This window comes from Strongyloides ratti, assembly GCF_001040885.1.
Source record: "Strongyloides ratti genome assembly S_ratti_ED321, chromosome : 2".
NCBI lineage: Eukaryota > Metazoa > Nematoda > Chromadorea > Rhabditida > Strongyloididae > Strongyloides > Strongyloides ratti.
The window spans coordinates 13,176,376-13,197,671 of NC_037308.1; the positions used below are offsets into that span (position 1 = coordinate 13,176,376).

At 18.2% G+C, this 21,296-nt stretch overlaps 8 protein-coding genes across 8 annotated transcripts; 4 read left to right on the forward strand and 4 right to left on the reverse strand.

Moving 5' to 3' along the window:
- Window positions 1-248: 248 nt before the first annotated feature.
- SRAE_2000420100 (Astacin-like metalloendopeptidase) lies at window positions 249-1,464 on the forward strand (the record flags this gene model as incomplete). Its single annotated transcript, XM_024643043.1, has 2 exons — window positions 249-308; window positions 346-1,464. The coding sequence occupies 2 exons, from the start codon at window positions 249-251 to the stop codon at window positions 1,462-1,464; spliced, it is 1,179 nt and encodes a 392-aa protein (XP_024508753.1).
- A 1,590-nt stretch (window positions 1,465-3,054) lies between these two features.
- On the forward strand, window positions 3,055-4,064 carry SRAE_2000420200 (7TM GPCR, serpentine receptor class r (Str) family-containing protein; the record flags this gene model as incomplete). Its single annotated transcript, XM_024643044.1, has 2 exons — window positions 3,055-3,591; window positions 3,630-4,064. 2 exons carry the CDS (start codon window positions 3,055-3,057, stop codon window positions 4,062-4,064), a joined length of 972 nt encoding a protein of 323 aa, XP_024508754.1.
- A 284-nt stretch (window positions 4,065-4,348) lies between these two features.
- Window positions 4,349-5,684, reverse strand: SRAE_2000420300 (Protein kinase-like domain and Uncharacterised oxidoreductase Dhs-27 family and CHK kinase-like domain-containing protein; the record flags this gene model as incomplete). The annotated part of the gene is made up of 2 exons (XM_024643045.1): window positions 4,349-5,491; window positions 5,538-5,684. 2 exons carry the CDS (start codon window positions 5,682-5,684, stop codon window positions 4,349-4,351), a joined length of 1,290 nt encoding a protein of 429 aa, XP_024508755.1.
- Window positions 5,685-6,513: 829 nt separating this feature from the next.
- SRAE_2000420400 (Protein kinase-like domain and Uncharacterised oxidoreductase Dhs-27 family and CHK kinase-like domain-containing protein) lies at window positions 6,514-7,851 on the reverse strand (the record flags this gene model as incomplete). The annotated part of the gene is made up of 2 exons (XM_024643046.1): window positions 6,514-7,656; window positions 7,705-7,851. 2 exons carry the CDS (start codon window positions 7,849-7,851, stop codon window positions 6,514-6,516), a joined length of 1,290 nt encoding a protein of 429 aa, XP_024508756.1.
- A 1,061-nt stretch (window positions 7,852-8,912) lies between these two features.
- Window positions 8,913-10,676, forward strand: SRAE_2000420500 (Astacin-like metalloendopeptidase; the record flags this gene model as incomplete). The annotated part of the gene is made up of 2 exons (XM_024643047.1): window positions 8,913-8,975; window positions 9,018-10,676. 2 exons carry the CDS (start codon window positions 8,913-8,915, stop codon window positions 10,674-10,676), a joined length of 1,722 nt encoding a protein of 573 aa, XP_024508757.1.
- Window positions 10,677-12,837: 2,161 nt separating this feature from the next.
- On the reverse strand, window positions 12,838-13,278 carry SRAE_2000420600 (Hypothetical protein; the record flags this gene model as incomplete). The annotated part of the gene is made up of 2 exons (XM_024643048.1): window positions 12,838-12,960; window positions 13,003-13,278. 2 exons carry the CDS (start codon window positions 13,276-13,278, stop codon window positions 12,838-12,840), a joined length of 399 nt encoding a protein of 132 aa, XP_024508758.1.
- A 1,476-nt stretch (window positions 13,279-14,754) lies between these two features.
- SRAE_2000420700 (CAP domain-containing protein) lies at window positions 14,755-15,765 on the forward strand (the record flags this gene model as incomplete). Its single annotated transcript, XM_024643049.1, has 2 exons — window positions 14,755-15,375; window positions 15,418-15,765. 2 exons carry the CDS (start codon window positions 14,755-14,757, stop codon window positions 15,763-15,765), a joined length of 969 nt encoding a protein of 322 aa, XP_024508759.1.
- A 1,264-nt stretch (window positions 15,766-17,029) lies between these two features.
- On the reverse strand, window positions 17,030-17,436 carry SRAE_2000420800 (Hypothetical protein; the record flags this gene model as incomplete). The annotated part of the gene is made up of 2 exons (XM_024643050.1): window positions 17,030-17,104; window positions 17,152-17,436. The coding sequence occupies 2 exons, from the start codon at window positions 17,434-17,436 to the stop codon at window positions 17,030-17,032; spliced, it is 360 nt and encodes a 119-aa protein (XP_024508760.1).
- Window positions 17,437-21,296: the final 3,860 nt, after the last annotated feature.

A 21,296-nucleotide genomic window follows, 5' to 3' on the forward strand; every position in this document is an offset into this window, starting at 1 on the left:
AAAAAAATTAATCATAGATAATAATTTTTTTATATTTTTTTTATATTTTTTTATTAGAAATTTTAACAAATTTTTATCATTTCTATAATCTCATAAATGTATATTATAGCGATATATAACAAATCAATCATTACACAAAATTGTCTTTTGTTTACATATATAATGTTAATGATGTTTGTCATTAACAGAAATTCTTCGTATAGTTAATGCATTACTTTTAAAGTTATTTCTTTTTAATTTATGTCAAAATGTTAAAATCACATATTATTATTTTAATCTTAAACTTCTACCTTTTGTTAATAGATAATGTAAGTACATCCATCCATATCTAAATTATTTTTTTAGTTTTCAAAATGTGAAAAAATTAGTATAACTAATTTAGATTCTCATTTATATAGAACAAAACGAGCAATTTTTAAAAATAGTAAATACTTTTTAGGAAAAATGCCAATTAAATATAATACAACAACATCAATTAAAAATTTTAATTTAGAAAAAGCTTTGAAAATGATAGAAAAAGATACTTGTATAACTTTTAAAAAAGTAGATTTAATACCAGAAAATTCACAAGGATTTATGTATCAAACAAATTTAGCAAATTTTACTTTTTGTGGTCCACAATATCCAGATAAACCACAAATTATTTTTTTGTCAAAAGAATGTAATGATGATGTTGGATGTCACCTTCGACAAACAGCTTTATCTATAGGATTAGTATATCAATTTAATAGACCAGATAGGGACGATTACATAACTGTAAATGTAAGCAATGCATATTGGTGGGTTTATGGTGGAGGAGTATTAGAAACTATATTTTCTGAAAATGAAATTAATTTATATAATACATCTTATGATTTTGGTTCAATAACACAGTTAAATGGTTATGAATATAGTAATAATAGTAAACTTGTAATAAAATCAAAAATACCAGAATATAAAAATATGATGGGACAATATTATAAATTAAGTTTTAATGATGCTAAACTATTAAATCATGAATTATGTAAAGGAATATGTGTAAATAATTTGAAAAAATGTAAAAACAATGGTTATCAAGATCCTAAAAAATGTTATAAATGTCGATGCCCAAATGGATTTACTGGAAAATATTGTCAAAGTGTTAAAGAATCAAATAAAAAATGTGGTAGTCAAATATTAAGTGCAAAAAAAATTTCTAAAACATTAACAAATTCAGGAAATCGTATTTGCAATTATCACATTAAATCACAAGTAGGAACTAGAATTGAAATAGATTTAAAATCTGTAAATACAACAGAAATAATTCCATGTTTTGAAAATATGGGTTTAGAAATTAAGTATCGCTTAGATAAAGGTACAACTGGATTATGTCTTTGTGGAAAATATGAAAATATTAAATTAATTTCTGATGACAATACTGTTTTAATTTCATATAATGGTAAAAATGAAAAGCATAATTTCATTTTAAAATATAAACAAATTTAATTTAATAATTGTAACTTTTTTGGTATGAATAATTAAAATTTGATTATTATTTATTATACTATGGACTTCAAAAATATATTTTTTAAGTAATGCAAATAATTTTAATAATGTAATTTTTTTTTACAAAAAAATTTTTATAATTATGATTATTTCAATATATAAAATAACAATTATGGGTGAATAAATAATAGTTTCTATCACTTTAAAAAGTTTATTCTAAGCAAATTAAATTATAAATAAAATTAACATACAAACAAATCAATTTATGTTTTATATTATAGAAAACAATTTTATTAATTTAAAAATTTTTATTCTTTTTCAAATATTGTGTTGTGGGGCAAAATTTTTTTTTGGAATTCTAAAAAAACACTATACTTTTCTGATATCTTTTGGAAAAAAAAGAAATTTTAAATATAATCAAGACTATATCAAAATTAAAACTTGAAGAGTTGTGAAAAGTCAAAGTTAAAAACGAGACTAAAAAATATTTTTTGGAAAAATCTTACTTACATGGTAAAATTGAAAATATTAAAATTAAAATAACTATTCCAAATCAGTATTTTGTGACAGATTAATTAAACTTAATTTTTGTTTACAAGACTTCTACAATTTATGATATAATAGATAATTTATCTTTAAAAATTTTCAAAAACGAAACTTATAACTCAAGTAAGTAAGCTCCTAGTATCATGAAACATGGTTTGCTGAATTTCTCAAAATTTTTAAAATTTCTTTTAATCTGTTTGTGAAGTATAATTAATTTAAAAAAATATCTTTATTATTTTCGAAGATTCACAATTGATCCAAACATTTTTAATTTAATTTCGAGTATAAGTACTATAAAAATAACTTTATTTTTTGAAAATTAAAATTATACTTATCTAAAAGTTCTTGAAAAAAAAAAATATAAATTTTAAATACTATTTGCTTCCTATTCTAATATAAAACATTCTTTTTATGAAGTAATTAACTTTTGTATCTAAATAATATTTTTAATATTTTTTATTAAAAATAAAATGATATACATTAAAACTGATTTATATAAGTATATTTTTTTTCTATAACTATATTATTAAAATGAAATATAAACGTTTTTCCTTAATCTGATATTAAATAATTAACTTTTAAATAAAAAATATTTTTATTCATTAAAAAAAAAGGAAGTATATATTTTAATTGTTATGTTTTTTACATCCATTAATTATTTTTTATTGTTAGTAGGATAATAAAAATTTCAAATATTCTACCTTTAATGTTTACATAAAAAAATATATATATTAAATAAATTTAAATTAAAAACATTTAATAATATTCTAAAATATTATTAAATTTAAACTAATTTTTATAAAATATATGATAAAGTATAATATTTAATATAATTTAAAAATGAATATTAATGTATTAAAGTTCTGAGATTTCTGTTTGATACTAAAAACAAAGTAACTAACAATTAAATAATATTTAAGATATTAATTTAATATATTTAAGGCTGTTATATTTGTATTAAATCAATTTTATTGAGTGAAAACAAAATAAAATAAAAAAAATTTTTTTTATCACAATTTTTATATTTTAATTTTAAAAAGAATTATGGAATCATTAAAAAATGCAATATTTTGTATCAATGCTTTTTGTGGGATATTATTTAATTTTATTGCTATATATGTAACCATAAAAAAATCAAAAGACAAAAGTGGTGAAGGATATTTGAAATTAATGTTATTATTATTTTTATCAGGAATTATTTCATCAATTATTCATGGAATATTAAGAATTCAAATTCTTATAATCAATGACACAATGGTTTTTGTTCTTGAGATATTTAATTCATTTTTAGAAAATAAAATATTTTTAGTATTCAGTATATTTTTTACATATTTTACTTTAACTTTACCAACATCAATTTTAATTTCAAGATATTTATTTATTTGTAAAAATATTGAATTAAATATTTTTAAAACAGCTATTATTATATTTATTTTTAGTTTACTTGTTTTATTAGTTTCTCATGGAGTTTGGACAATTACAAATGAATTACCAAATGATATTATATCGTCATGGATTATAAAAGAAAAAATTAATGGTAAAATTTTAACATTAAATACATTTGGTATAGGAAATAAAATTGTAAGATAAAATTTCTTTAATAATTATATAATTTATAGATATTAAAAGAATGGTATTTATTATTCATTGAAGTTTTATTATACTTTTTAATAAATTATACAACAGTTATAGTTTTATTCTTAAAATATAAAAAATATATAAATGAATTAGAAAATATTATGTCAGAAAAGACAAAAAAAATGAATAGAGAATTTATGTTAATATTATTACTACAAAGTTTTGCTCCATTATTTGTTACAGGATTTCCAGATATCATTTTTGTTATTATGATAATATTCAAATATTTATATGGTGCAGAAGAATTAGGTACTATAGTACTTCAGTTGTTAAATTTTACTCCAATTGTAAATGCATTACTTTTTCTTTTATTACCATCAACAAATAGGAAATATATTAAGAAAGTTTTTAAAAAAATTTATTACATAACCAAAGGTGTAAATGCACCAATTGCTGTGACATCAATAAAAAATTAATCTTACTGTTAATTAAATTTTTAATATAATCATAAGTATAGTTTAGGAATTTGACGAATTTAAAAAAAAAATTTAATTTTATTGAAATTGTTATATTGATAAAATATACTTAAATAACATATAATATTATGTAGCATATTTATGTTTTTTTTTTAATAATTATCTTTAAAAATGTTTTATTAAAAATACCAATATTGTTTATAAAAAATTTATTAATTAAAAGAGGTGATAAAATTTTATAAAAACTTTAAAATAAAATAAATTAAGAAATGGTAAATGAAAAATTATTCATTAAATTCAAGCCATTCAGGATGTAATTCATTACAAAACTTGATTGAATCATATATATTATGAAACACTTTTGATCCAAGGTAATATTTTCTAGCATCCCAAATATAATCAGAGTCATTTGGAACATTATACTTTTTAAGACCAAATCCAAATGTTATAAAAGCCATTAAACTTTGTTGTATAAAACAAGTTTTATAATTATTAATAAATGTTTCATAACTTATTACCATTTCTTTTCCATTGTTAATTAATGATTTTTTTAATTTTTTGTAATAATCAGGAAAATAATATTTTTCAATTTCTTTTCTAACGTCAGTTGGTACAGATGTTGCAAGAATACGTGAAATATCACCACCTATACTTCCTTCATGAATAGTTTGCCAATCAATGACTGCTGATAATATATTAGAACAATCACCATTTGAATCAATTTCAAACATAAAATTATTTATCCACATATCTCCATGAGTAATAACAGGTAAATTATTTTTTAAAGTTGGTAATTGATAATAAACATATTTAGCAATAGTAACATAATTTGATATTAATATATCTAGATCTTTCTCAATATCTAACCACATCTCTTTTGATGTATAACTTTTTATATTTAAAAATCCCATTTTTATATAATATTCAATTTTTTTAAATTGACTAGAAAAAAAAGGTTGTTTAAAAATTCCTTTCCAAGAATTATTTGAATCAAGAAGACTATACTCTTGTAGTTTAAAAATTTCATTTAATATAGATTTAGTTTGATAGATATTTAAAAATCTAAAAAAAGAAACAGTTTTAGAATTACTTCCCATGAATTGCAAAATTAAAGCTCCTGTCTGTCTACCAATTTTTAATTCTTTACTTCCAAAACATTTAGGATATTTTAAAAATCTTATTTTTGAAGCAAAATTGGAATAAAAAAAACATTCTCTATTATGAATGAAAGCAATATAATCATTTCTAAAATCTTCATCTAAATTATCATCTATATTTTCTTTTAATAAAATTTCTTTAATAGCATTTTCACAAGGAATTTTAATAACAATACTATATGGTTCTTTTTTTTCATCATCAAATTGAATATCTGTTTTAAAAACTTTAGAAATAAATCCTTTTCCATCAGAAATGTCAATACCATTAATCTTCAATAAAATAAAATTGCTTAAAATAGAAAATAATTATCCTTACCATTTTAATTTTATTGTTGCCTCTATATTTTTGAAATTTATTATCATTTTTATCTAAACATTCTACAATCCATTGATGTGTAATTTTACCTCCAATAAAATAATTTGATCCATAATCTTTATCAATAAAAAATTCAGAAGTAGTCATTACAATTTAAAAAAAAAATTTTAAAAAGATTATATTCTTGTTTCAAGTGATTGATAACATTAACTTGTTTATATTTATAACAAAAGGAAATTTTTAATAGCTTTATAATATTAATATAATAATTTAATATTGTAGTGTTATAATACTTTTTCATTTTACAATAGAAATTATAAACAGAATATCATAAAAGACATATTAAAATAATATTACATAATTAATATTTTTTATATATGACAAATAAAAGTGTTGATTTACAATATCAATAAATATATATATTAAAAGGAAATCTTATATTTATTGCTTATTTTATAAATAAAATTAAAAATTTATAAAATAAGATTTATTTAATTGATAGAAAAAATTAAAAATTAATTTCTGCTATTAAGTTAGTATTTAATCATAAAAAAATTTTAATATATAAAACATTAAAATAATATTAAAAAAAAATGTAATTAATAAGTTTCTTCAAAATATTTAAATTAAATTTTAAAGTAAAATAAAATAGTTAATTTGATTTTTAATTTAAAAAACATATTATTAAAATATTCAGGTTTCTTTTTAGTCGTTTAATTTAATTTTTTGACAAAAAGGTTAAAGATAATCAATAAAAAATTTCAAGAATTTAAAAATATAAAGTAGAATAATTAATTTAAGTATCATTTTTTATATGAAAAAATATAATTCAAAAAGTATACATATTAATAATTTTGATAAATGTTAATATTTTATTTTAATATTAAAAAAAATTAAAAATTTATTTTTTAAAATTGTTTTGTTAAAATATTAACATTATGTCAACTTTAAAACTTTTCAAGTGATCAATAAAAAGTTATTTATTACTTTCAAGCCATTCCGGATGTATTTCTTTACAAAAGTTTATTGAGTCATAAATATTGTAATAAATATTTAAACCAATTTTAAATTTTCTAGCATCCCATACATAATCATTGTCATCCGGAACATTAAATTCTTGAAGAGCAAATCCAACCATAAAAATTGACAAGATGCTTTGTTCTATAAAACAGCTTTTGTAATTATTAATAAATGTTTCATAACTTATTTTCATTTCTTTTCCATTGTTAATTATTGAATCTTTTAATTTTTTGTAGAAATCAGGAAGATAATATTTTTCAATTTCTCTTCTAACGTCAAATGGTGTAGATATTGCAAGAATACGTGCAATATCACATCCTGTATTTCCTTCATGAACAGTTTGCCAGTCAATTATTGCTGATAAATTATTAGAACAATTATCATTTGAATCAACTTCAAACATAAAATTATTTATCCACATATCTCCATGGGCAATTACAGGAAAGTTATTTTTTGATGTTGCTAAATGGAAATAAGTATGTTCAGCAATCTTGACATAATTTTCTATTAATATATCTAAATCTTTCTCAACATTTAACCACATCTCTTTTGATGTATAGCATTTTATATCAGATAATTTAATTCTTATATATTTCTGTAAATTTTTAAATTGATTTTTTATGAAAGGTTGTTGAAAAATTCCTTTCCAAGAATCATCTGAATCAAGAAGACTAAATTCTTGTAATTTAAAAACATCATTCAAAATAGATTTAGTTTGATGGATATTTAAAAGTCTATAAAAAGGAACAGTTTTAGAATTACTTCCCATGAATTGCATAATTAAAACTCCTGTCTGTTTACCAGATTCTAAGTCTTTACATCCAAAACATTTAGGATATTTTAAAAATTTAATTTTTGAAGCAAATTTAGAATAAAAAAGACATTCTTTGTTATGGAAACCAGCAATACTATCAATATTGAAGTCATCAGTCATATCATTTTCAATGTTTTGTTTTTCCATGCTTTCTTTAATAGAGTCATCTCCAGGAATTTTAATAACAATACTATATGGTTTCTTTTTTTCATCATCAAAATGAATATCTGTTTTAAAAACTTTTGATAAAAATCCTTTACCATCAGAAATATCAACACCATTAATCTATAAAAAAAATTAAACCATTTTTAATAAAAAAAAGATCAATCATACCTCCTTAATCTTACTATTTCCTTTATATTTTTTAAATTCATCATCATTTTTATCTAAACAATCTACAATCCATTGATGTGTAATTTTACCACCAATAAAATATTCTGATCCATAATCTTGATTAACAAAAAATTCAGAAGTAGTCATTGTAGATACAATTATAATACTACAAAAATATTTTTATTATTATAAATTATTGGTACTATTAACTTATTTATATATACATTATTAAAGAAAATATTAATGACCTTAAAAATTTGATACATGCCCATTTTAATTTAAAAGTGTTGATATTGTGTATATATTGTTATTTTATGTGTTTTAGAAAAAAAATATTATAACATTAAAGTAGATTAAAAGATTATAATTGATAAACAAATTTGGTAAATCGAATAATTTAATCATGTTCTTTTTTTCTATATTTTTTCAAGTTTAATATATTACATCTCATTAGAATACTTTTTTAATATCATGCTTATCTTTCTTTAAATAATCTATTCAACATTAATTACCTACATAGTTGTATAATTAGGTTTAAATTTATAATGTAATTTTTAAAATATTAAACATTTTTTATTTATAGTAAATGTCAAAATTATATAATGATTATTTTAAAAATAGTTGTCTCAATACTAGATTTTTTAATTTTTATTATTAAAATAATTGCTTGGTGTTTTTTTTTTAATTTTAACGTAAATAGGTTACATTTAATGATAATTATATGCTATTTTTAATGGTAAAATTATACTATAATTTTTAATAAGTTTAATAACATCAATATAAAATATTATAGTAAAATATTATTGACAATATTTTTACTTATATATTTTTTTCATAAATGTTCAAAATTTGTTTCCAGTTTAATATATTATTTTATTTTTAAATATTTCATTATAAATAAATTTCATTAGTAATCATTTCAATGCTTTTTTTTAAGATTAAAAAACGGATAAATAATGGTTTTTCATTTTTATATTTAAAAAAGTATACTTCCGATTATAAATAATCAAACTAAATCCATAATAAATTGTTTTAATAAATATTTACTTTTGTTAATAAATAAAATGATAAGAGATATGGATATCTATTATCACATGTATACATATGTTTGTTAGAAAAGACAAAAATAAAAAAAAATAATGTTTGAACAGATGATAAAAAATATTATATTTATTAATTTTTATTGAATTTTAAAGACGTAATCAGTTATGATGAAAATTTATTTATTTTTTATTATAATTGTATTAAAAATTTTTTACTTAGTTCAATGTGTATGTTTATAAATTTTTTTATTATTTTGTAACTTCTTTTAGAAATTATTTTCAAAGATTATTGAAGAAACTAGAGAATTGTTAAGAGAAAATGTACGTGAGATCTTTGATCAAAATATAAAAAGTTATAATGATATTAATAATTTGGAACAAAAAATTTTAGAATTATATAAAAATTATAATACTTCTATAAAGAGAAATTTATATGAAAACAATGATACTGTAAAAATAATGAATAAAGATTATGAAAATAATTTTGATTTTATTATGGATAATTCAATGTTTAATCCTACACTTTTTCAAGGAGATATTTTATTAACAGATAATCAGATAAAAAAAATTATTGATGATCTTAATAAACAAATTTTGGATATTAATAGAGAGATAACAAAAACAACATTAACACCTGAAGTATCATTAACTACAATACAGGAAATTATAACAACAACTATAAAAACAACAGTATCTACAACAATAATTGATATTGAAAGCACTACTAATAATGATATTTTAGAAAAAAATACAACTACAGTGTTAACATTATCACCAAATACCAAAGAATTAGATAACACTAGAACTACAACAACAAAAGATGACTATGATTATTCAGAAGAAAATGACGAAGAAAAAAATATAAGAAATAAAAGAAATTTAAATAATACAAATTTAGAAATTATTAAATGGAAATTACCAATTTCATATTATATTGATCCAGCCATAAATCATAATAATGTTAAACAAGCAATAAAATTATTTCACAAAAATACATGTATAAGATTTATTAAAAAAGAAAATTATATTAATAATACTGAAGGTATTAATTTTTATCCTGGTCCTGGTTGTTTGTCATTTATTGGTATTGTTAAAAAAGATAATTCTCAAGATATAAGTCTTGGTAAAGATTGTGATACACATATTTCTATAATTCAACATCAAATAGGACATGCTTTAGGACTTATTCATCAAGAATCATATTCAGAAAGAGAATATACTAATAAAATTAATAATTTAAATATTAATAAAAATTTAAGTTGGCATTTAGCAATTTCAAACTATTTTAATACATTTGATTTTAAATTTGATTATGATTTTGGATCATCAATGCATTTTAATGATTCAAAATTGAGTGAAAATGGTCAACAAACTATAATACCAAAAATTATTCAATATAATGGTATGAAAACGTTTAATAGAACTTTTAATTTTAATGATTATAAAATATTAAATTATTATTATTGTAATGAAAAATGTCCTATTAAGATTAATAAATGTGAAAATAATGGATATCAAGATCCAAATAATTGTTTAATTTGTAAATGTTCAAATCCTTTTAGTGGAAAATTTTGTAATATTTTATCACATTCTGTTGGTGCTTGTGGAAAAGATATATTAATTGCACGTCATGAAAGGCAAGCTTTATTTAGAAAAGGAAATTCTAAATGTATATATAAAATATTAAGTAAAAAATTTTCAAAAATTTTTTTAAACTTAACAAATTTACAAAATAATTCAGATGAACCATGTTTAGAAGGAACAGGATTAGAAATTAAATATAGAAGTAATAAAGGTATAACTGGATTATGTTTATGTGGAACATATACAAATATTTCCCTATATTCTGAAGATAATATAGTTATTGTAAAGTATTTTGGAAAAAAATTGTCTGACTATTTTAGACTTGAATATACAGAAGTTACTTAGTAAAATATTATGGCTCATTTGATTTATATATTTTTTTTGACATAAATATATCTAAAAATAATATATAATATAAATATAATTTTAAGAAATAACGAAGTTTTATTTATTAATTAAAAATTACAATACATATTTAATTTAAAAAAAAAAAGTTAATTAGATATGACTACAACTTTATATTAATTGGATAGTAATATATCACATGCTGTAATTAATGTTGATTAAATTATTTTTAATTATTAAATTGTAATAAAGCTTTAAAAGTTAAATAAAAATTAAACAAAACTTTGATGATTAATATTTAAATAAAGTTCAACTAAATTTATTCACCATCTATTAAAAAAACAATAATTTTATGTAAAGGTATAAAATTTTTAAAATTTATTTTAAATTAATGTGTAAAATTGCATGTTTTGTTTTAATAAATGCCAAAAACATAAAATTTTTCTCGTTATTTCTAAATTAAGAATAATTACAAACTTTAAAAAAAATTTTCAACTAAATTGTTAAGTCATTTTTTAACAAAAATAATTACTAAATCTCGGATCACGTGAAAGCACTTGACCATGCTTAAATTGAACATAAGTAGGGCATTTGTAAATTCCCAAACCCATAAAATCTTCAATAAATCTTTTCTAAAAATTACATTTAGGAAAAAAATTCCATTATACTTACTATAAAAGGTTGTATCATGTTTTTATTTACACAACTATTCATTAACCTTTCTTTCACGAATAAACAAATTCTTCTACTGTTATATACATCTATAAGCCTTTTTCTAACATGTTGTGGCATCCTGGAGACAAATCTTGTAAAACATTTTTCTCTAAATGATATATAAAGAGTACATTTTAAACGGCTTAGAAAAGTACGTCTACATTCTACAAATGCTCCATTTACAAAATATTCTTTTAGAATAGTAATTAGAATAATTAAGATTATGTTCATAAATTTCATTTTTTAATTTTTTTTTTTTAAATGATATATTTATCATATATATAATAAAAAAAATGTACTTGATGATTTCAATAATCAACGAATTGTTTTTACTTTTCAAAATGTAAATATGGTTGAGGGTAAAATTATTTTTGTACTTCATATATTAATATTTTATATTACATTTAATTATTCAAAACTAGTATTTACGTAAATTTTTAATAAATTTACTTTCTTAAAAAAAATTATAACCAAAAGGGTAAATTTAAAAAAAAGTTAAATATTTTATTTAAAATTTTTTAAATTTAAATTTAAATTTTATAAAAAATAAATTTTTTTAGTGTAACTTTTTAAGATAATAATGTACTTATTGTATAGTATAAAAAATTTTAAAAAATAAAATAAATAATTATAAAAATATCATGATTAAATTAAAAAAAAATCATTTTTTTTGCAATATAAAAATTTTAACTAATAGTTATTTTGATTATTTTAAAATTTTTTAAAACATTATTTATTTAAGAATATTTTAAAATTTAACAAAATTCAAATCACAATTAACTCAATTAATTTTTTTTAATTTTTTTAAATATTAATTTTAGTATAACATGTAAAATTTTTATAAGATATATTGAAGTTTTTGTTATATCAAAAATATAGACGTTACAAAAGAAGACATATTCACAGATTTAGACTGATTTCTATCTAGAAACTAATTACACAATTTTAATCCAAAAAGACTTATAAACGATAAAAACTTATAAAAACTAATGTTACAGTACAAAGTACAATATTAATCTTATTAAACAAGAAAACCAAGTTTTTATATAAAAGTCTTACGCTTTATTTTTTTTATTAACACCTGCTGAATTTATTTCAAATATGTATTTTTTTTATTATAATATCTTCACTTATATTATTTAAAAAAATCATTAGAAAACTTATGAAAAGTAATTTTACATGAATAAATGTTATTAATTAAAATTATCCTTAATTCTATTATTGAATTTAAAAAATAAAAATAAAAAGATAGTTTTTCAATTGATTTTAGAACAATTTATTTTTAGAAATATTTATTAATAAATAAGATTATAAATATAACAATACCTAGTTTGCTATCAAAATTAGTCTTAATCAACAATATTGTACATTAAATTTAAAAATTATAAAAAAATTAGTAAAATAAAAAAATACTTGGAGAAAATAAAAATGTTAAAAAAATAAGTTTTTATTCACGGCAATCAAAACAAAATTTGTTTCTTTTAGTACAAATAGATCCGGAATTTTTAATTTGAACATATATATGTTTTCTGTAGATTTTGTTCCAAACATATTTATCCATAAATGATCGCTAAAAATAATTTATTAAAAAAAAATTATTTTTATTTTTTACCATTGTAAATTGATTAACTTTTTTTTCTACATAATTATTAACCAACATTAATCTTATGCTTAATGGTGCTCTTGCGAATAATGTTTGAACAATTGTTCTTTTAATGTTTCCAGGTAACACTTGTAGAAATTTTTGAAAACAACTTTCTGTTACAGCCATTTTTATGGTACAATAGTTACGAATGTGGTTATTATGGCATTTAATATAAGCTCCATTAATAGAATAGTTTATTAAGATTGTAAACAATATTAGTAGTATTTCATTAATATATTTCATTTTAAAAATTTATTCTTATTTTTGTATTAATACATTTGTATATAACATAACATTTTAATTTATATAGTTTTTTATTTTGATTTTTGTTGCTTCTATTTTAAATAATACTTTTTAATAAGATAAATAAAACAAAAAAAAACTTATTTATTTATACTTTATTTAAAATAATAATTAATTAATTATAAAATATTCACAACTATATAATGTTTAAATCAAAATAACACTAGCATAAATTTGAAAAATGTGTTACCTTTTATATAAAATTATATTTTATACTAAATTACTAAAATCACTACTAAAATGCCAAAACATGACAACAACTTATTAATTATGTATATCAGAAAATTTTTAATTTTTATTCAAATTTTGAATGTATGTATATTATTAAAAATCAAATGGTAAAAAAGATTTTTAATTATCACAAGACAATACCAATTTATTTTTTGTATTTACATCATATCTATGAAATTCAAGAAGATAGATATTTCATTCAACAAGGTAAATCTATATTTGAGTCATTATCACTTATTACCCTCCAAAAAAAAAGTCAAATGGACAAATAATTTTAGAATTTTATTATCAATGGACAATTATTATATAAATGTGGTACTTATACTTCCCACTCATTCAAAAGTTTATTTAAAAAAATCGTAAAAAATATAATAGCCAATGAAATCAAAGTATTAACAAAATACAAAATCTTATATTATTATACATAGATAAATCTAATATGAATCATTTTCTGATTAACACGCAAATTTGACTTATAATTGGATCTAATTCTAATTATCATTTTTATGTTAAAAAAAATTTAAAAAAAATGTAAATTAGATTTTAAATTTTTTAACTTTTTAAATCTTTTTTTTGACAGAACTTGATCATTATAGAAACACACATGGTACTAAGTCATATAACAGAAAGTACTAAACTTACAAAGATTATTCAAAGTTTACTAAAAAAAATTTGCATAAAAGAATTTAATATGAAATAGCAAAATTAGAGAATGCTGGTATTGTACATTACAAGTATGGATAAATATTAATAAAAAAAATAGTATGAAGAAGGTAAAAAAACAACAATTGTAATTCGATACTGTTAATAGGAGAGCAAAAAATTTTACTTCTTTATCTTGAAATAGTATGAAACAATTAGCTTGAGATTTGTTCAAAAAAAAGATTCTATAATTATTAAAATTTTATTAAATTTATTAAAAAAAAACAACACTTTTTTAAATAAAATATATCAAAAAGAAAAAGTATAATCATAAAAAAATTACTTACAAAATGTTATCTACAAAAATTTTTTTTTTTATAACGATCAAAAAATATTTCTTCTAATAAAATATTTATTTAACAAAAAAATTATTATAATCTATTGTAAAAAATGTTTATTTAAACTTAATTTAATATATTTTGTTGTTAATTTATGACAATATATAAACGATACTTTTAACTTTAAAAAATATTATTCAAAACAATGGTATCATTTTATAGATTTACTTTTATTTTATTTGGCTTGGTTAATATTACTTATCAAGTAATCTTAGTTGGATATTATATACAAATGCTTGGAAAGCTTCCAACTTATGAATACAATAACGTCTCATTTCCCTCAGTCAAAAAAATGGTAAAAGCAATTGTTGCAGATAAAAATATAAATTATCTTGAACATTTATTAATATTTGTTGTTGGCTTCAAAAGAGGACGGCGTATAGATAAAAATTATGATGTCACTTGTGAAAAAGCAATATCATATTTAAGTGAGAAGTATATAAACAAATTTTATAAATTAAAAAATGAATGCACAACAAATCAAAAAACGGATTATACATGTGCCAATAAACATTTTAATGGTTTTGACTATGCTGTTGATTACATGATGAGGTCAAATTGTCATATAAATGCTCCATCAAACACTCTTCAACCTGTGCTTAATGATAAATCATCATTTCTACCAAAAGACGCCTGTATAATATTACAAAGTGGTAAAAAATTTTTAAAAGATAATTTATTTAGTAATAAAATATGGTATAAACATTGGCATAGGTGTGATGAATATTGCTATTTAAAAAAAGATTTTGCATCAACTAAACTAAAAGTAAGTATAGTTATTTTATATTTTATTAAAATATTAAAATAGTATTTTCTTGAAATCAATGATTATCGTCGTCAATTTGGCTTAAAACCTCTGCGATTTAAGAATAGGTTTAATTTGTTAGCACAAAGCCGTGCTAAAGAACTATCCAGAGGTCAACAAACAAAATTTGACTTTGATAAGACATATAGTGAAATAACGGGTTTTTCATATATTACGTATGCTAAATTTTATCTCAAAATAATGTTTGATGATGCTTATATGAATAAATCCAGACGAAACAGTCTAACTCTAAGAGATATTGAACCATTAATGGATCGAAATACTATGGCTTTAGGAATTGGTATCACAACCAGAGGTGACAAAGTTTTTATAGTTATTATATGTGAATGAACTTTTTATATATAAATATAACGTAGAATTTTAAAAAATAAACAATTTTTTACATTTAAATAGAAATACTTTGTTTTATATTTCAAAACTTTTCAAATTAGTTGAAAAAAATAGATTATTTACAATGTATATTTTCATGTGATAATAAAAAAAAACTTCATACTTCTATTATTTTTTTCATTTAATAAAAAAAATTTGAAATTTTTAGATTTATATATTTATCTGGTAAATAAATTTAATGTGATTCATTAAAGTTTTAACTTTAATATAATCTTTTAAATAATAAAAAAAAATACATAATAAAATTATTTTGTTAGAATATTTTTATTCTTATTAAAAAAATTTTGATCTAATTTCTTGTTTTTTTTTCAAATTCAATATATGTAGGATATCTATAATTATTTACAAAATACCTATCAATAAATAATTTCTAATAAAAATATTTTTATTATATAATAATTGTGAATTACTTACAACTGTTGATTGAGAAATATTTTGACGCATATATTTATTAATTGAATATAATTTATAAAAAAGTGGCCATTTACTATAATATGTATTGTAAATTTTAAATTTTGCCATTTGTGGAAGAAAGTTAATAAATACATGAAATATCCTTTCTGTTATTCCTATACGAAGTAAACAACGTTTAAATTTTTTTCTTTCAAATTCAAGTTTAAATTGAGCAGCATAGCAACATTTATATAAAAAGATTATATATAAAATAATATAAAATAGATTAGAAAATTTCATTTTTTTAAATTAAATTAATTACGTCATAAAATTTTATGTATATATAAAATTATATTTATTTAAGCATTAATATAACATTAAAAAATTAATAAATTAAAAAAAATTACATTTAATAAATATTTATTTTTTAAATTTAAGTAATTATTTAGTAAAAAAGTACAATTATAAATCAGCATTAACAATATAAAATTATATAACATTATTTAAAAATCTGAAATAATTAATAAAGGTAAATTGATTTGTGTAAATAAAATAAAAAGGAAATTTTAGATAGTGAAGTAAGCTTTACAGTAATATTTTTTTTGTACTACAATAAGATAAAACTTTAAACAATTTTTTTTAAAAGTGTTAAATAGTTATATTTTTAGACTAACTAATAAAGCTTCAAATTTTAGTATAAATTATATTAGTACGAAATATAAAAATCAAAAATTTTGATAAGCATTTAATAAATTTTTAATTTATAAATATCATTATCTTTTTTTTACCTTAAAATTTGAACTTGATATTATTATCTTAATGTAAATACAACATAAGTTGGATCTTTATAATCAATTTCTTTACAATTTTTAAAAATGAATTTATGCTGAAATACATGTTTTTTATTGAATAATTGTTATGTATTTAACTTACAATAATAGTTTGATCAATGTATTTACGTGCAATAACATTCATTTTTAAAATTTTCATTACAAGTGGCCAACGGCCATAATATGTACCATAAAGTAAATTTTTTACAGCAGTTTTTTGGAAATTAACAAATGTATGGAAAATACTTTCTTTTACACACATACTAAGAAGACAATAACGAACATCTTTTTTTCTATTTTTAAAACTGCACTTTATACCCATTCCATGACAAAAGTCTAGTATAAGAACGATGCACAAAATAATAGTAATAATATTCAAATGTTTCATTTATATAAAAATAATAATTTTTAACTATTTTTTTTTATATATAAAAATTTCATATATTTGTTTAAATAATTTTATGGTCAGTAAAAGCTATGCATAATGATTAATCAAATTATTATATTTAAAATTAAATATTGTTATATATACAATATTATTATTATTATTTTTTTAAAAAGAGGTAATTAATAATACACTAATTTTTTTTAAATATTCAATTTTATTTAAATAGATACATAAAAATTATGCAAAGATTCTTTTTTTGCAATTTATTGATAAAGCTTTTTATACAAAAAAATTAATAAATCGTTTTTAGAGATTGCTAAAAAACATTTATTTACTTGTAAAGTAGTTTAAATACTTAAAGTATTTTTCAAAATCAATTTATAAATATAAAAAACTTTTTTTTTATAATGAATCGCCTAAAATTATATTTTAATTGTTAATTCCTGTTATTTTATTAAATAAATGATTACAAAAATAAATTGTTCTTTCAAAATAAATGATTGTAACAGAAACTTTTCAGAAGTTATTAGGATGACCGCAACATTTTTGATTTTTTCAAATATTTTTATGAAAAGCTAAATGTAAATGTTTATTTAAAAAGGATAAAAATTAGTTGTGTCAATTTAAAAAAGTTTTTAAATTTTAAATCACATAAAATTTAATAGTGGCTGCAAAAAAATGGCTTTACTATAAATTTAATAATATAATTTATAAATACTTTTTTGAATAACTCTTAACTGTGTTATAATAAAAAAAATATTTTTTTTAAACTCTTTATTATTATTATAGTAAATTTTTTTCCTTAAAATATTACTCAAATTAAATCACTTTATTATTTTATTTTTTAAACTGAATTATATTTTTTGCAGGAAATCCCAAAAGTTTATAATTGTAAATAAATTATGACTACTTTTTTGTTTTAACGTTTTTTAATCTATAATGACTGAAATACAATAAAAATAATTTTACTTTATATAATAATTAACAAAAATAATAGTATATCAGATAATAGTTAAATCACAAGTCTTCACATACATTATAGCACTGATGATGAAAAGAATCAAAATTTTTTAATGGAAATATATAGGAAAGAATATAATTAGATTTTAAAAAAGAAGTATTTAAAATATTTGTATTTAAATAGTTCAATTAACATTTTTATTTTTTATCTAAAACTAAATTATAAAAAATTTATTGAGGCTCTACCAAATGAGAAAAAGGTCATTAAATTTTCCTAAGATTTTAGAAAGTTCATATTGAAAAGGTCTGTCTAAACTATGCATTTAATGTACTATTAAATTACATAAGAAACTCTATTATAATTTTTCCCAAAAATAAAAAAAAATTTTTTTAAATTATTAAAAAATTACTAAAAAATAATATTTAATATAACTTATAGTCTTATTATAAAAGGCGGCGTTAATATGAAAAGATACAAAGTGATGCTAGTAAATTTTTAGAATTTAAAAAAAAATGTTGCAAACTATTGTTATTTATTACAATATTTCAAATTATAATTGTTTATGATGTTAAAACATTTTTATAGTAAAAGTTATTATATATTTTTTTGACACAATAATTAATTTAAAAAAAAATTATAAGTAAATTTATATATAATTTTTTTTTCATATAATCAAAAGGATATCATTTAATATTTTTAAAACTAAATATAAAAAAATTAAAAAAATTTTAATAAATTTTGTTATAAACATACTAATTTTTTGAAATTCATACTGTTCATTATACTTTGTATAATATTTTCTTTGCGTAAAATTTTATAATTATAAATTAAATAATATTAAATTGTAGTATTTTTCATCTTCATAAAATTTTTTGCCATATTCTTCTAAAATATTTCCTTTTAATAATAGATAAAGTGAACATACAGTAATTATCGGTCACATAATTTTAATCATTCAATAATTCATTAATATAAAACTACTATTTATATTAATTTAGTTTTATTAATAATTAGTAACTATTGAAAGTGACTTAGCATATACATATATTTTTCTTAAAAATGGATATAAAGTAATTAAATGATTTTTAGTAGAAGATAGTGCTATATAAAATAAATATTTCAAATTAAATATTCTAATACTTTAAAAATTTAGCTACTAAAAATATTTAAGTTATTTATTAAGATTTATTAAAATATAAATAGAACAAACGTTTATTTAAAAAAACAACTATAACTAGATCTAAATAACATCAGTTTTATAACTTTAAACAAATATATCAAAACGATCAAAGAAATTTGATAATTTTGTTATATAAGGTACCTATAAAATAATTAAAATATATGTTTTGATATAATTGTAAATAATTTTGCAATTTTTTTAATAGCATATTGTCTATTACACAATTTTTTATGATTTTAGTTTGATTACTTATAAACTACTATATATGTAGGATTTGTATATCTGCTACTTCTATAGATGGTTGTCATAAAATATTTCTGAAAATACAGTTTTCATAATAATTATCATTTTACTTACGACATATTTCTGACTTAAATGTTTTTGCAAATATTTATTAATCAATTTTAATTTCATACTTGTTACAATTTTTAGTTTTAGATACCACTTGATTTTTGCAAGTATATCTTGTGGAACTAACATTAAAAAAGTTTTGAATAGCAATTCACGCATATTTACATACAAAAGTGTTTCTTTCAATTTTCTGCTCTTATCATAAGAATATTTCATTTGAGCGCCAAAACAGCAATAATTTATTAAAATAAAAAATAGAAAAAAAACAATAAAATTTAAATATTTCATATTTTTAAGTTAAAGTAAATTGAAGTATGTTGAAATGAAATGTTTTCAGATTGCTTTAAATACTAACTTAAATTGATTTGTTCTAATCTGTGATCATTATAAATGAAAATAATATAATTTTAAAATAAACAAAAAAATAGTTAAGAATCTAAAATCTATTGACAATTTTATTCAAATTTTTTCATAAATATCATGTTTTGTTTGGCAACTTTTCTCTATCATTGTGATTTAAACTTTAAAGGGAAAAAATTATTTATAGAATATTATGAAAAAGTTTCGCTCTATTTTTGTAGATTTAATTTTTAATTGCAATAAATATTCCGAAATAAAATAATTGTAGTCTATTCATTTTAAATTAAATTCATTACTAAGTTTAATCATTTTATTAAAAATAACTAAAAATAATTTAATATTAATACGTTTAATATAATTTCTTTCACATATTTATTTGTATCTTTATTTTATTTTTATAAATAACTAGAAGTTTTAAGTAAAATTGAGAATTAAGTTGTTGCTGATTATCTATTTTTTAAAATAATTATATTATTTTAACATTTACCAATTATACTTTTTTAAATTTTTTTTTCAACATTTTTGAAGTACTTTTTTTTTGCTAGAAATAATTTTTTTTAAATGATACACAAAAAAAAGAAGATAAAAAACTATGAAATTTTAACTTTTTTATAGAAAAAATAGAATATTTTTAAACAGTAAATAAAAGAAGAATTGTTTCATCAAACGGCTAATAAGAAAAGTAATTAATTAGTTGAATTTTTTTTAATATGACAAATACTTAAAATACATTATCAATGAAAAAAAAACTTTTTTAATATTAATTTTTGTTTTAAAATCGTCCCTAATCATACTGAATAGTACCAAAATTATTTATTTTAATTTTATTTTTAGTGAGTTACATATAATAGATTTTACAAATTAAATAAAATTTACAAAAATGCCACCTGTTTGTTTTTTTAAATATATTGGTCAAAAAACTTACATGCAAATTTATCATTAATTTTAATGTAATTTTTTTATTTAAAGTTTATAGTTAGAACAATTTACATTGTTTTAATTAAATTT